We start from the raw sequence: 13,310 nt of genomic DNA, 5'->3' as shown, positions 1-13,310 counted from the left end.
CCTGTGTTCATGGTAAATGCACTCCCGTGGAAAGGGTAACTAAACAACCACTATTATTCCATTTAGGGGGCCCATGTTAAATGCCAGGCACTGGCTAAATCCTTTGCATAATTATCCTATTTAATCATCACAACAACTGCATGAGATTAACATTACCACTGCCCCTACATTTGGAGGAAAAAGAAAAAACCCTAAGATGCAGAGAAGTTAAACAGCTTACTTAAGGTCATCTAGCTATTGACCTTAAGGTGGCATGTGTGACTCAAGATTGGAACTCAAGCCAGCGTGTTTTAGTCACTGGTGCTATGTCAAGCACCACAGACTGAGAGTGACTTCAGTGACAAACATTTATTTCTCATAGTTCTGGAGGCTGAGAAGGACAAGACCAAGGTGCTGGCAGATCTGGTGACTGGAGAAAGTCTGCTTCCTGGCTTGGAGATGGCTATCTCTCAGTGTATCCTCACATGATGAGAGAGAAAAGCCAGCTCTCTCCTTTCTCTTCCTGTGAAGGGCACAAATCCCATCACAAGGGCTCCACCTTGATGACCTAATTACTTCCCAAAACCCTACCTTATACTATCACATTGGGGGTTACGATTTCAACACCAGAATTTTTAAGGAGACACACCCAGCCCATAACCCTGTACAACTGCAGAATGCCCACAGCATACCGCCTGACCACTCAGACACTAAGAATGTGACACATTTGAAGCAATAATCACAAATATTCCAAACATGAAACAAAAACAAATCATGTTTGTTTTCTCCTCAGGGGAGGAGAGAGTGGCCCTTTGACCTTAAAGCAAAGAGAGACTAGTAGAGCCACCAGCTTTTTGCATAAGCCTCCCTGGAAAAGGGCTCCCTCCAAAACCCTCTTCCTTTCATCTCTCTCGACCTGTCCCTTACATCACAGCCCAAAGCCTTCTGTCTGGGGGTTATAAAGATGTTTCTCAGTAGAAACCAAAAAGAAGAGATGGGAATCCAGGGCCTGCTTGGGGCCCCATCTTGCTGGGTTGTGCAGGTGGGAGAGAGCCCTAGACAGAGCAGGAGAGGAGGAGAGGGCCACCAGCACGGTGTACAGGGAAAACATGCATGCTATCGCTCTTTGTAAAGTTTGCATCTTCCTTGGTGCCATTCACCCTGAGAACCCATGAAGATGTGGAGCTGTGTATTGGGAGTGGGTCTTCGAAAATGCTGTGGTAATGAGGAGGAGGCAGAGGAGGATGTAAATTAGAATGCTTATGGTTGCAAGCAACAGACTCTGAGCTCCATCTTTTAACAATATTTATTTATTTATTTATTTATTTATTTATTTATTTCACATCATCAAGGAAAGGTTGAAGGATCAGGCTTGAAAAACCAATTGACAAGACCAAATGTCTCCAAAGGGCTAAGCAACAGGAAATACAAATATCATTGTGGGAGATTGTCACTATCACTCTTCATATGCCTCAATTGACATTCCATGTCCGAGGAATGTCATAATATTTGTTCATTATACCCAAATCCTAGAGGCTGAGATGTGGGCAGAGGTAAGATTTAGATCTTCTGGCTTCTGTAGTTGGAGGAAAAGCATTGTTTTCCACCAAGATCTCACACACGGGGAGTGGCTTCCAAATAGGAAGGCAAGTAGATGCTGGACAGTCCTCCCCACCCCCACCCCCCAAAAAATCCAGCATTACAATGGCAATGACATGTATCGGCCTAGACCTCTTGTGATTTTTCAGACCTGTTTTGCTATTTACCATGGGTATTTAAGATGAAAGTGTGAATTTTGTGTTTATCAATGAAATCTTTTTGTGCAAATATGTAAGTCTTACCTAGAAATCGCACCCAGACCAAAGAATATATGTTTCAAGTTAGGACCTACTCTATATGGAATTCATCTTGAATTGTCAGGAGAGAGAACACAGGACAATGCCAAAGAGAGAGGTTACATTATGTCCATCAATGGATCATTACCTAGTATGAAAATAGAAGGAAGCACAGAAAGTAGAGCTAAATAGGTTAAATTTTTGGGATGATTAGAACACCCTGAACATGAATGGAATATCCTGAAAGTAAAATAATTTAGGACAAAAGCCTTGAGTTTGCTTCTTAATCTTCCTGTTTCCCATGGTAAGCTGGGATTCTCACTTTAGTCATCTCTACATTTTGCAATATGGTAAATAAGTTTTATGATGAACCAGGACAGAATGTCTTATCACCCTAGACGCAATGTACCTTACACTATTTTCCTAGCCAAACATCATTCCAGTAATTTAGGACTGCCAGTGATCAGCTGAAATATTTGGTTTGCACCATGAGGCTCAGCAAGGATTTTGTTTCACCTTATTCCAGAGGGACCATGCACACAGACTGTGTGGGAAAAAAACGTCAAAAGAAAAGAAATTTTAATAGAAAAATTGCTTTTCTGTGGGAGAGAGCCACTGAATGGTAATACCCACTCTAACTTCTGTCTTACTTTCTTTAGTCTCATCAATCTCTTTCTGCCCTAGAACACTGTAGCCATGCCTGTTTTCTCTGTCAAGCATTATTTTCCTCATTCTTCATTGAACTCTTCCCTAGAGTGTGTATTTGTCATGAATTAGTTCTGTTGCAAAAGACAGAAAGCCAACCTGAAATAGTTTAAAGGAAAGGTATTGGCTCACTCAACTTGGAAATCAATCTAAATGGTAGATCTGCGGGTGTAGCTAGATGAAGTGGCTCAAACTGTGTTATTAGAACTTGGTTTTCCTTCATCATTCTGCTCTACTTTCCTCTATCCTGGCTTCATTGTTTGTGGGCTCTTGGTGGGCTCTAGAAGCTTCAGTTAACATGGTTACCCTTTTTCTCCCATTGCCTTAGCAATTCTTCCACCACTGGGAGCCAAGATTGGTTTGGGAGCCTACCCCTGAACCAATCTCTGAAGCCAAGGGTGTAAGTTGATTGGCCAGCCTAGGTCACATGATTACCCCTATAGTGAGGAGGGGCAGTCTTTTGAAAGACAAAATCCCCCCAAAAGGAATACTGAGCAGGCAGAAGGCAAATTCAGACTATAAACATATTGAAATCTCCCTATTTGCAGCCTTCAAATCAGTTTCCAATCTCTCTTCCTTCCTTTTGATTCTTATTGCTTGATGTGGAATTCTGAGCTGGGAATTGAACCAAGACTTAGAAACACCCATCCTGTCCTGCCATGGTCATCCCCAAGCCTGAGATCCTGGGGGGAAATATTGGGTTACAAGACAAATGGGTAGAGAAACACTTTATTTTGAGCCACTCCAGAGCAGGGGTCCTAAGCCCCCGAGTGGACCTCTGTGTGTGACCAGACTGGGGACTTTCACTGAGCAGGAGATACCACCACTCCACAGAGCTGTTTGCAGAAATTATTCTTCCTCAGAATTACACCATCCAGAACAGCATTCTAAAACATTGTCTTGCCACCAATATAATGAAACTGATGAAATTTAATGTTCCATTCAAATAATACAGTGAGGTTTATTTGTAGGCATTTATCAGCTCCTTATGAAATAAAGAAATATTTTTACTGGATGTTTTCCTAATTCCTCCCCCTTATCCTGGGCATGTTGTAAGGATCACCCACTTCACTGCTTCCAGCCTTGGGAAACTATAGAAAAGGAAGAGATAAAGAGGAGTGGGTGAGGTTTTGTATGCAATTTGTGTGTGATGCTGTGTGACCAGGTATTACACATACCTCGTAACTTACCCTTGAGCAGAAGAGCAGGACTGGGAGGATGAAATATTTTTTGCCAAGAGTCCTATTGTTGAATCGCCTGTTTGTTCATCATGCTGGTCAAACTGTGGGCATATTGGGGGCTTCCTTCTGCCATTAACTCTTACTGGTTTCTTATGGTAAATCAGGGACACCAATCCTGGGCAGACATGGTCAGGGCACGGAGGTGCTTTGTATGTAATACTTGTCTCTCTTGTTTTCTGAGAAACTAAGGTATTGTGCTAAAATGAAATATGTTTGGGGACACCTGGCTAGCTCAGTGGGTAGAGCACGTGACTCTTGATTTTGGGGTCGTGAGTTCAAGCCCCATGTTGGGCATGGAGTCTACCTTTAAAAAAGAAAAGACAGGGAAAGGAAAGGAAAGGAAAGGAAAGGAAAGGAAAGGAAAGGAAAGGAAAGGAAAGGAAAGGAAAGGAAGGGAAAGGAAAGGAAAGGAAAGAGGAAAGGAGAAAGAAAGAGAGAAAGAGAGAAAGAAAGAAGAAGAAAGAAAGAAAGAAAGAAAGAAAAAGAAAGAAAGAAAGAAAGAAAGAAGAAAGGAAGAAAGGAAGAAAGAAAGAAAAAAAAGGAATATGTTTAAATGCTTCTTGATACTTTCAGGTAACAGTCTCTGCTAGTTTAAAACAGTGTCTTCCCAATGAACATGCAGTGGCATGCAAGATTCTCCCACTGCCTTCTCTCGTCCTCAGAATCTGGGTTCCTAAGGGCTGGTGTATTTGCCCAGCACCGAGGATGCGACATCGTCTCTTACTCCCTTGGATTTCTCATCCCACTTTAGCCCCCAGCCCAAGGCTGTCCACCAAGTGGCCTCTGCTGCAGCAGAACCCCACCTGCCCCAAGGGCACCCTCATACTTCATTCTCAGCTCTTTTCCCTATTGTCTCCAGGAGCCTCAGTGACTTTTCCAGACCTCTCTACTTCCATCCAGACCCAAGGGAGTCAAGATGGGAGTGGTGGGAAGAGGTTTTCAGTCTTTCTCTGGCTAAATAAACCACCTTGTGGAATACTTCCCTCCCAGGTAACCCCAAGGCAGTATGGAAGCCCTCCTGGAGGGAACCAGTTAGGAGCTTCTCTAATCTGGGATTCTCAGACCCTCTGGGTCTATATCCAGCACCTTCCCCCCATGAATCATGGAGTTTTCATCAGAACAGAAAGCAGGGCCCACACTGGATTCCTAAGGGCTGATGTATTTGCCCAGCACTGCTTAACCTGATGTCTCCAGCTCCCTCCCACTATACTCAAAGAGCTTTCCCCCTCCTTCTGTGGCCAACCTGCTTACTCTGTGGCCTAGAGCAGGGGATCTCAAACATGGGTGTGCATCACCTGGAGGGTTCAGTACAATACAAGTTGCTGGGCCCATACCCAGAATTTCTAATTCAGTGGATGTGGTCAGTAGAATAAAGGTCCCTAGTAATGATAATGGTACATGAATCCCCAGAACCTGTGAATATGTGACCTCATGTGGCAAAAGGGACTTTGCAGATGCAATTAAATTAAAGGTCTTGAGATAAGAAGATGATTCTGAATTATGTGTGGGTCCAGTGCCATCACAAAGGTCCTTATAAAAAGGAAGCAGAGTCAGAGGAGAGGAGACCATGGAAGCAGAGGTTGGAGTGATGCAGCCACGAGCAAAGGAATACAGGAGACCTTTGGAAGCTGGAAGAAGGAACAAATGAATTCTCCCCTAGAGCCTCCAGGAGAAACGTAGTTTTGCTGACAACTTGATTTTAGCCCTGTAGGAGCCATTTTATAATTCTGACTTCCCAAACTGTTAAATAGTAAATATATTTTTTTAAACGTTAAGTTTTTCATAATTTGTTACAGGAGCCATAAGAAACTAAAATATGATTACATTGGCTCCTGAGATTCTGCATTTCTTTTTTTTCCCTTTCTTTCTTTCTCTCTTTCTCTCTTTCTTAAGTTCTGTCTTTGACAGAGAGAGAGAGAAAGAGCACAAATAGAGCAGCAGGTAGAGGGAGAGGGAGAAGCAGGCTCCCCGCTGAGCAGAGAGCCCTATTTTGGACTCAATCCCAGGACCCTGGGATCATGACCTGAGCAGAAGGCAGACACTTAACCGACTGAGCCAGCCAGGCTCCCCAAGAATCTGCATTTGATGCTGATGCTGTGGTCCAGGGATCACTTTGAGAACCACTGGTTTACAGTGAAACACATAATCCTCAGTCCTCCTCCAAATTCTGGTTACATAAACTCTTTGCTCTCTCAAGATCTGAGGCATGCAAATGAAAGCTTTGGCGTTGACAACTTGTTATCTCCAAAAGTACCTATTTGGGAACTCAATGGCTAAACCTTGAATTTTTTTTTCCTTTCTTTCCAGTCTGCCGTAAAACAATGATGGAGAACTACTGGGCAGTTTGCATGACTAGCCCTTAAAACTTTATCATATGAATAATTTCATAACTCTTTATCTCACCACCTTATTATTTATTATTTTCTTTTGGGGTAAACCACAGAACATCGTCAGTTTATCTATTCTCCTAAAATCTCCAGAAGGCTGGAAAACAGAAAAAGAACCTGCACATTCTAGAAAGGAAACAGGACAAAGAGAGGTTTGCAATGTCCGGACCTCTGCTTCCCTCATGTCAGCTGCTATTTTTTCTAGTTCCTTTTATGTGCCCCCTGTTCACCAGCTCCTCCCCTTATGCCTCCCCCAGGTGAACTTGACCCCACCTCTCTTGGTATCTGAACTTGCTCCCTTTGGCTGTCTTCTCCAGGTAACAATCCTGGCTTTTCCATCCTGGGATGCTCAGATGGAAGTGACAGTGATGGTTACTATGGTCAACAAACCAGCCACTCACTTGCCCTGGGTCTGCCAAAAGGCCTCTGGGGCCCTGCTTGAGATGGGAGACCTCATCCTATTATCTCCAGGGCTCTAGGTAGAGGAAGGGAGATGAGGTGCACAGAACATTGATTACACACAAGAATCAATACCTTGTATACAGTAGGTACAGCAGGATATCAATTCACCGTGAGAAAAACTCCATTTGACTGTGGTCCTTGCCAGTTCCTCCTCCTCTTTTCCCTTTTCTACCTCATTTTTCCCACCATTTCTTTCTCCTTCTCCTCTCCTGGCAAGCAGTGAAGTTCAACCTGGATTTCAATTCTAACTGCCTTTTGCTAGCTGTGTGACAATGAACTAGGAACTTACCCTCTCTGATCCTTAATTCCCTTACCTGTTAAGTAGAGGTGGAGTTACCTACCTTGGTTCTCTGATAAGAACTAGATGAGAGAATATCTGAAATGTATCCGTGCAGAGCAGGCACTCGATTAACGCCCTTCATGGTGGTCAGTTCTACCCACCAGTCTTCTCACCACTAAGTCCTATTCAATCAACAGAATTCACAAGGAATGTGAGGTAGGAAACCACAACTTTAATGGGAAGTTCAAGTTTCCCTTTCGTTCCAAAACTAACATTTCCCACACATTTGCCCATGTGGCTTATTCTTCAGTTAGGCCTGCTTAATAAGCGCTCTGGGCAAGGCCCCTCTACAGCGATACAATTTTTTGATAAAATAATCAAATATGCCAGTAGGACTAAAGGAAACAAAGCAGAGCAATGAATAAGCCATTGGCCCTGGCGCATAAAAGGCAAAGGGGCTCTTAGCAGACACGGCATGTCGGATGTCCAGGAGCACAGGGGACATATCTGTGTTGGTCTTCGTGTTGATGAGTTTAAGAAAATTCCGTTGCTCAAGGATATAGTCCTGGCCGTAGTCCTCCTGCACATCGGAGGTAAGGTGGTCAAGGATGTCCTTCTCCTGCTTGCTCCACATTTCACTCGTGCCTGCGATATCTGTGATGCGAGAAGAAGGGGGGGCTCAGATAGTGGGGAGGCCAGATTGGGCATGTCTGACCCCTACCAGAGAAGCAGGCCCTTGGGAATTGGCTTCTGTTGGGAAGGATGGGCATTCCCAAACACCTTTTTTTTAAAAATGCACTTTAAATGGTATTTAATTTTTCAACATACGTATGGATAATTTCACACATGACTGGTTTTCAACATACGTATGGAAAAGTTCACACATGACTGGTTTTCAACATACGTATGGAAAAGTTTCACACATGACTGGTTTTCCACAAACCGAATAGCCCATGCAGCCAGCAGCAGCAGGAGAAGGCAAACCAGCTTCAAAGGCCCCACTCCCAGCCCCCTTCCCAGGAGCCACTGTCGCAAGTTAACAGAATAGAGTAGTTTTGCCTGGATTTGGACATTATGTAAATGGAATCATATATTACACTGTGAGATTCATCCATGTACTGTGTAGTCATTCCCATCACTGCAGTTTTCCATTGTGTAAATATGCCATAAATTATTTGTCCATTATACTGTGATGGGTATTTGGGTTGTTTCCAATTTGGGATTCTTACAAATAGTGCTGCCACAAACATTCTATTACAACCATTTTCTTGATTATCATATACAATATAAAATGTAACATATACAATATGATATATAAAATATACATGCATATATATGCATATACATATATACATCTATATATAATTTTTAATATGGAACTGATACCTATTTCTATGTATAAAATTAAATATACAATGTTGACTATCATCTTATCTACTTAATAAATATAATTTTAAACAAATTATAATAAATATAATTTAAATATACATTTAAATTTTAACATATAAATTATCTGTGATTAAATAAATATAAACATTTAATATAGAAGCAATGGTTGCTTATCATATACAATTTAATTATATAATTTACTTTAAGATATAGTAGCAATGCCTGCTCATTACATAAAATAAAGTAAATAATGAGATGTATACGTTTTTAAAATTAATCTCCTCTAAGGTAACTTACAGTTTTATGTGTCTTTCTATATTCCCTCCTTGTTCATACAAACATATATACACATAGAAGGCTTTGGTTTAACTGTATATTACCAGGAACAAACAAAAACCAAAAAGGATCACACTATACATGTTTTTTAAGATGTGATTGTTTGCTTAGTAATAAATCACAGACCTGCTTTGCATAGTCAATGGCTACAGATTTAAACCAGAGCAGCAGAAATTTCCCACTGAACAGCTTTTAGGCAACCACTTCTCTATCAAAGGTCTTTCCAGTAATTCCTAGGTTTCAACATTTCGGTGACGCTGCCATAAATAGCCTTGCACAGTCCATCCTTTTGTATTTCACTGTTTTTACGTCTGCAGGCAGCCTCCACAATGTGGTTAGCTGGTCAAAAGACACCTGCATTTTGGATTTCAATACCTACTGACAGATTACTTTCCAGAAAGATTGCAGCACCCTATGCTCCCTCCTGCAAAGTGTGTGATCGCTCTGGGATTGCTGTGGGATGAGTCTTGGTTTACTAGCTTGGGTGACTCCAGGATATCAGGTCTGTTGGGGAGACTGTTTGTGAAATGTAAGCCAGTGATGTCCTGTTAAACTCACAGAAATGCAAAGGGATTGCAATTGCTTGGTTCTTCTCATGAAGGCACGAGACCACACTTAAAGAAACGATTACCCTGACAATTACTCCAGAGGCTTCTGGATCTTGGACAGCATGTTGTGTGAACTATTTTTCCTCAAGCTAACTTTCCCCCGGTCTCTGCTTTCCCAGGCTGAGGGATTCCTTTTCCTCTCCACTTCCTCCTTCTCTAAACACCTCGTGGACTTTCTAACCACTTCATGGGTACTCTGTGCAGAGTCCCCAAAGCTCTCTTTATCGGTGACAAAGCCACCAGACTTTTGTCAACCTTCATCTGCCACTTTTGACAACCACAAACCCAACCCTTGCCACTTTGGGGCCACACACAATGAAATTGTTAGGGTGACCTGGATCCAAATCTCATCTCTGACTCATACCACCTCTGTGGCTCTTAACTTGTCTGAGCCTCAGTTTTCTTCCTTCAAGATGGGACTATTACGATGTCTACCTCATAGGTGAGGATTCAGTGAGATTATGTATATAAAGTGCTTAAAATCTGCTAATCACGAAACATGTTTTAGCTATTTATTGCAGGAACTAAAATATCTGTTCTGTCCCCTTAAATGTCTCCAGAGGCTCTTTGTCTCCCTGAAGATTCCTCCTCTTGTGTCCCCACCCCTAACCCCGCCCCGGCTTTGAGCATCATTTTCCAAATTGGAGTCCTCAGCCTTCCACTGTCTGGCCTTTTGCCTTCAGAGAGCCCATCAGAATCACCTTGAGACTGAGGGCAGTCTAAAGAACTGAGCACTGCACCTGGGGATCTAGCTTTCAGATTGCCCATCACCAAAGTGTCCCACATACCTAGACTGGGGTACAGATCACCCACCCTACTTTAATGTCCGTACCTGGCAAATGATGGCGATTAAGCCTATCCCTCAGGGCTGTGGTGTGGATTAAGACATATAGGGGAAGGATGGGTGTATAAATTGGAACAATGTTTTTAAAAACATTTTGGTATTATCCAATAAAGCTGAGGGTAATTAAACTCCATGATCCAGTCATTCCACTCCTGGGAATGTGTCACTGGAAAAGTCACATACACATACACCACGGTATGTGTCATGTGTCAAAGGGTCCAGAGCTGAATTGTTCACTGTCCCAAAGTGACCCAAATATCCCATCAATAATAGAAAAATTGTGCCATGTTCACAGAATACTGAATAGCAATGAAAATAAATTAGCTACAGCTACAGACAACATAGATGATTCGTGAAAACATGATGTTGAATGAGAAAAGCCAGACTCAAGAGAACATATGCATGCTGATTCCATTCAAAGTTCAAAAGCCGGTAAAGCCAAATTCTATTGTTTGGAGATGCATGTATGGATGTAACACTGTAAAGAAAAGCAAATGAAAAGTTGTTACAAAAAGTAAGAGAGTGGGTACATGTTGAGGACAGGGAGGGCTAAGACTAGAGATCATATGGGGGCTTCTGGGGGCTGGCAATGTTTTACTTTTTGATCTGGGTGTTAAGTGCATGAGTTTTTATAGTAATTTGTTAAACTCTGTGTATATGATATATTTCTCAATTTTAAAAAATGGGGGGGGGAGGGCTGGCTCAGTCAGTGGAGCATGTAACTCTTGATCTCAGTGTTGTAAGTTCGAGCCCCACATTGGGTGTAGAAAGTATTTAAAAATTTCTTTAAATCTTCAAAGACAAACAAACAGATAAATAAACAAATTTTTTAAATAAACATAAAAATAAGGGGCACCTGGATAGCTCAGTGATAGAGCATGCGATTCTTGGTCTTGGAGTTGAAAGTTTGAGCCCCACAACGTGGGTGTAGAGATTACTTAAAAATAAAATCTTTTTTCCTTTTTAAGATTTTATTTATTTATTTATTTAGAGAAAGTGCATGTGTGCATGCATGCGTGGGGGGGAGGGACAGAGGAAGAAGTTGAGAGAATCTCAAGCAGACCCCTCACTGAGTGTGGAGCCTGATACAGGGCTCAATCTCATGACCCTGAGATCATGACCTGAGCCAAAATCAAGAGTTGGACACTCAACCAACTGAACCACCCAGGAGTCCCAAAAATAAAATCTTTAAAAATACTACTACTACTACTGTAACAGTAATAATAATAAGATCAACAACATCAGGGAATAATGTATGGAAAGTGACTAGCACTTTTAAGACCAGCTCCCTCAAAATGTTAGCTCTAACAATTTTGGTGAATCCTCAAAACTGTAACTTAACTGCAGGGTTGCTTTCTGGTCCAAATGGAGTCTTACATCTGTGTTGGAAGTTTTCTTTGGCTGTGTCATCAAACCCTCAACTTTCCTGCCAGGTTCAAAGTCAAATTCATCACTTTCCCCTTATGTTACCTGTCAGCCGGCTTTCCTCTCTGCCACACTTTCTATCCCAGTCTCTCAGTCTGTCACATCTGGCATTGCCTTTGGCCCACTATCCTATTCCAAAAACTCTGCTCCATTCTTCTCCTTTCCCAGGGAGCCCCGCAGTTTGGAAGCCCCTCTCAAGGCTTCCGCCTCCCCACATTCCAGCTGCAGTGGTCTAGCCTGACAACCTGTGTGCCACTGGTTTCTTTCTCTGATTCCCTCCCAGAACCACTCCTCAACTGAGCCATGCTCCTCCTGGACAACTCTGTGGGATCCAGGCTGCCAAGTGCTTCAGGACAAAAGTTCAGGGTTTTTTTTCAGATTTTATCTTGTGGGTTTTGTTAACATTCAGACCTTCAGAGTTTGTTCTTTAGTGTTAGCAATCCTTCCCAGTTTGTGGTCTTTTATTAGGCATGCTTTTTTTTTTCCTTTAATTTTCTTCCTATTTTTTTATAAGCATGCTTTTTTTACATCTTCACTTAAATCAAAAAAGTTTGATGGCCCAGAGCTAAGGACTGAGCCACAGGGGCAGTCTGCATTTGCTCAAGGTTCAGAAATGCAGAGAGGGGAGAGGAGAGGACGGCCATTTCCTTCCAGGGTAGAAAGGAGGCGGGTCATATGTTTCAGAGAAGAGAGGATAGTGTTTGAAAAACATATGACATCAAAACTTAATTCCCTTGTGGAAGGATCCAGGGGAGCAACCAAACATTGAAGAACCTGGCCCTTGCCCCTTTATTCTTAATAGAGGCCCATCCATCCCAAACCCTCTTTGGCCAACCACTGAGGGGTTCAGTTTGAACTCTGTCAGAACAAAGTGATGAGGGAGCAGAAGGCTAGCTGAAGACACAGCACATGCTGACATCCTGCAACAGTCCCCCCAGTCCCCACACTCCTGGGTGGGATGTATGTGATGTTCCTCCAGGAAGATCCCAATCATCTTAATGTTAATGCCTTGCTAGAGGGAAAAACAACCCTAACTTGACAATGGCAAGGCCTCCAGAATCCTGTGAGTCTTTAACATATGAAACTCCTTTTGAAACCCCCCTTTTCCTTACCTCCCCCAACTCTCAAGTATATAACCAGTCACCCCTCACAACCCCGTGCAGCAGCTCTCTCTGCCCATGGGTCCTGTCCCCATGCTTTAATAAACGACCATTTTGCGCCAAAGACATCTCCAGAATTCTTTCTTGGCCATTGGCTCTGGACCCCACCCCACCAAACTTCACCTAGATTCCAAAACCACTTCAGAAGGACCTTCAGCATCCCTTTCAGAGTGAAAACTGAGGGGCTCTTGGGCTTAGACACTTACTCGTTCTGAAGCCTCCAGGCTGGATGACAGAGACTTTAACTCCCCATTTGGAAAGCTCTTGTCTCAGGACTGCTGAGAACATGGTCAGAGCTGCCTTGGATGAGCTATAGGCTGCCAGCTTTTCCATTGGGACCCCTCCTATGGGAATAATGAGAGAAAAAAAAAATCGGTCTAATGTTTTCATTTGTTCATCCACTAAGTGTTCATTTACTTTCTTTTTAAGATTTATTTAGTTATTTGACAAAGAGAGAGAGAGCACAAGCAGGGGGAATGGCAGGCTGAGGGAAAGGGAGAAGCAGGCTACCTGCCGAGCAAGGAAACCAATAGGGAGCTCAATCCCAGGACCTTTGGATCATGACCTGAGCCAAAGGCAGACACTTAACCAACTGAGCCACCCAGGCACCCAATCCACTAAGTGTTTAAACAGGACCTACTGCATTTCAGGAACTGGTA

At 42.7% G+C, this 13,310-nt stretch overlaps 1 protein-coding gene across 1 annotated transcript in view; it reads right to left on the bottom strand.

The window, feature by feature from the left end:
• Nucleotides 1–7,101: 7,101 nt before the first annotated feature.
• HSD17B2 (hydroxysteroid 17-beta dehydrogenase 2) overlaps nt 7,102–13,310 on the bottom strand; it is a 76,246-nt gene continuing 70,037 nt past the window's right edge. The window contains exons 4-5 of the mRNA XM_002917727.4: nt 12,858–12,995; nt 7,102–7,543 (exon numbers count right to left, since the gene is read on the bottom strand). Of these exons, the coding sequence (XP_002917773.2) occupies nt 7,200–7,543; nt 12,858–12,995 (482 nt within the window). The 3' untranslated portion in view covers nt 7,102–7,199. The remainder of the gene's footprint in view (nt 7,544–12,857; nt 12,996–13,310) is intronic.

This window comes from Ailuropoda melanoleuca, chromosome 12, assembly GCF_002007445.2.
Source record: "Ailuropoda melanoleuca isolate Jingjing chromosome 12, ASM200744v2, whole genome shotgun sequence".
Lineage (NCBI taxonomy): Eukaryota > Metazoa > Chordata > Mammalia > Carnivora > Ursidae > Ailuropoda > Ailuropoda melanoleuca.
This window is presented reverse-complemented; position numbering and strand designations above follow the sequence as displayed.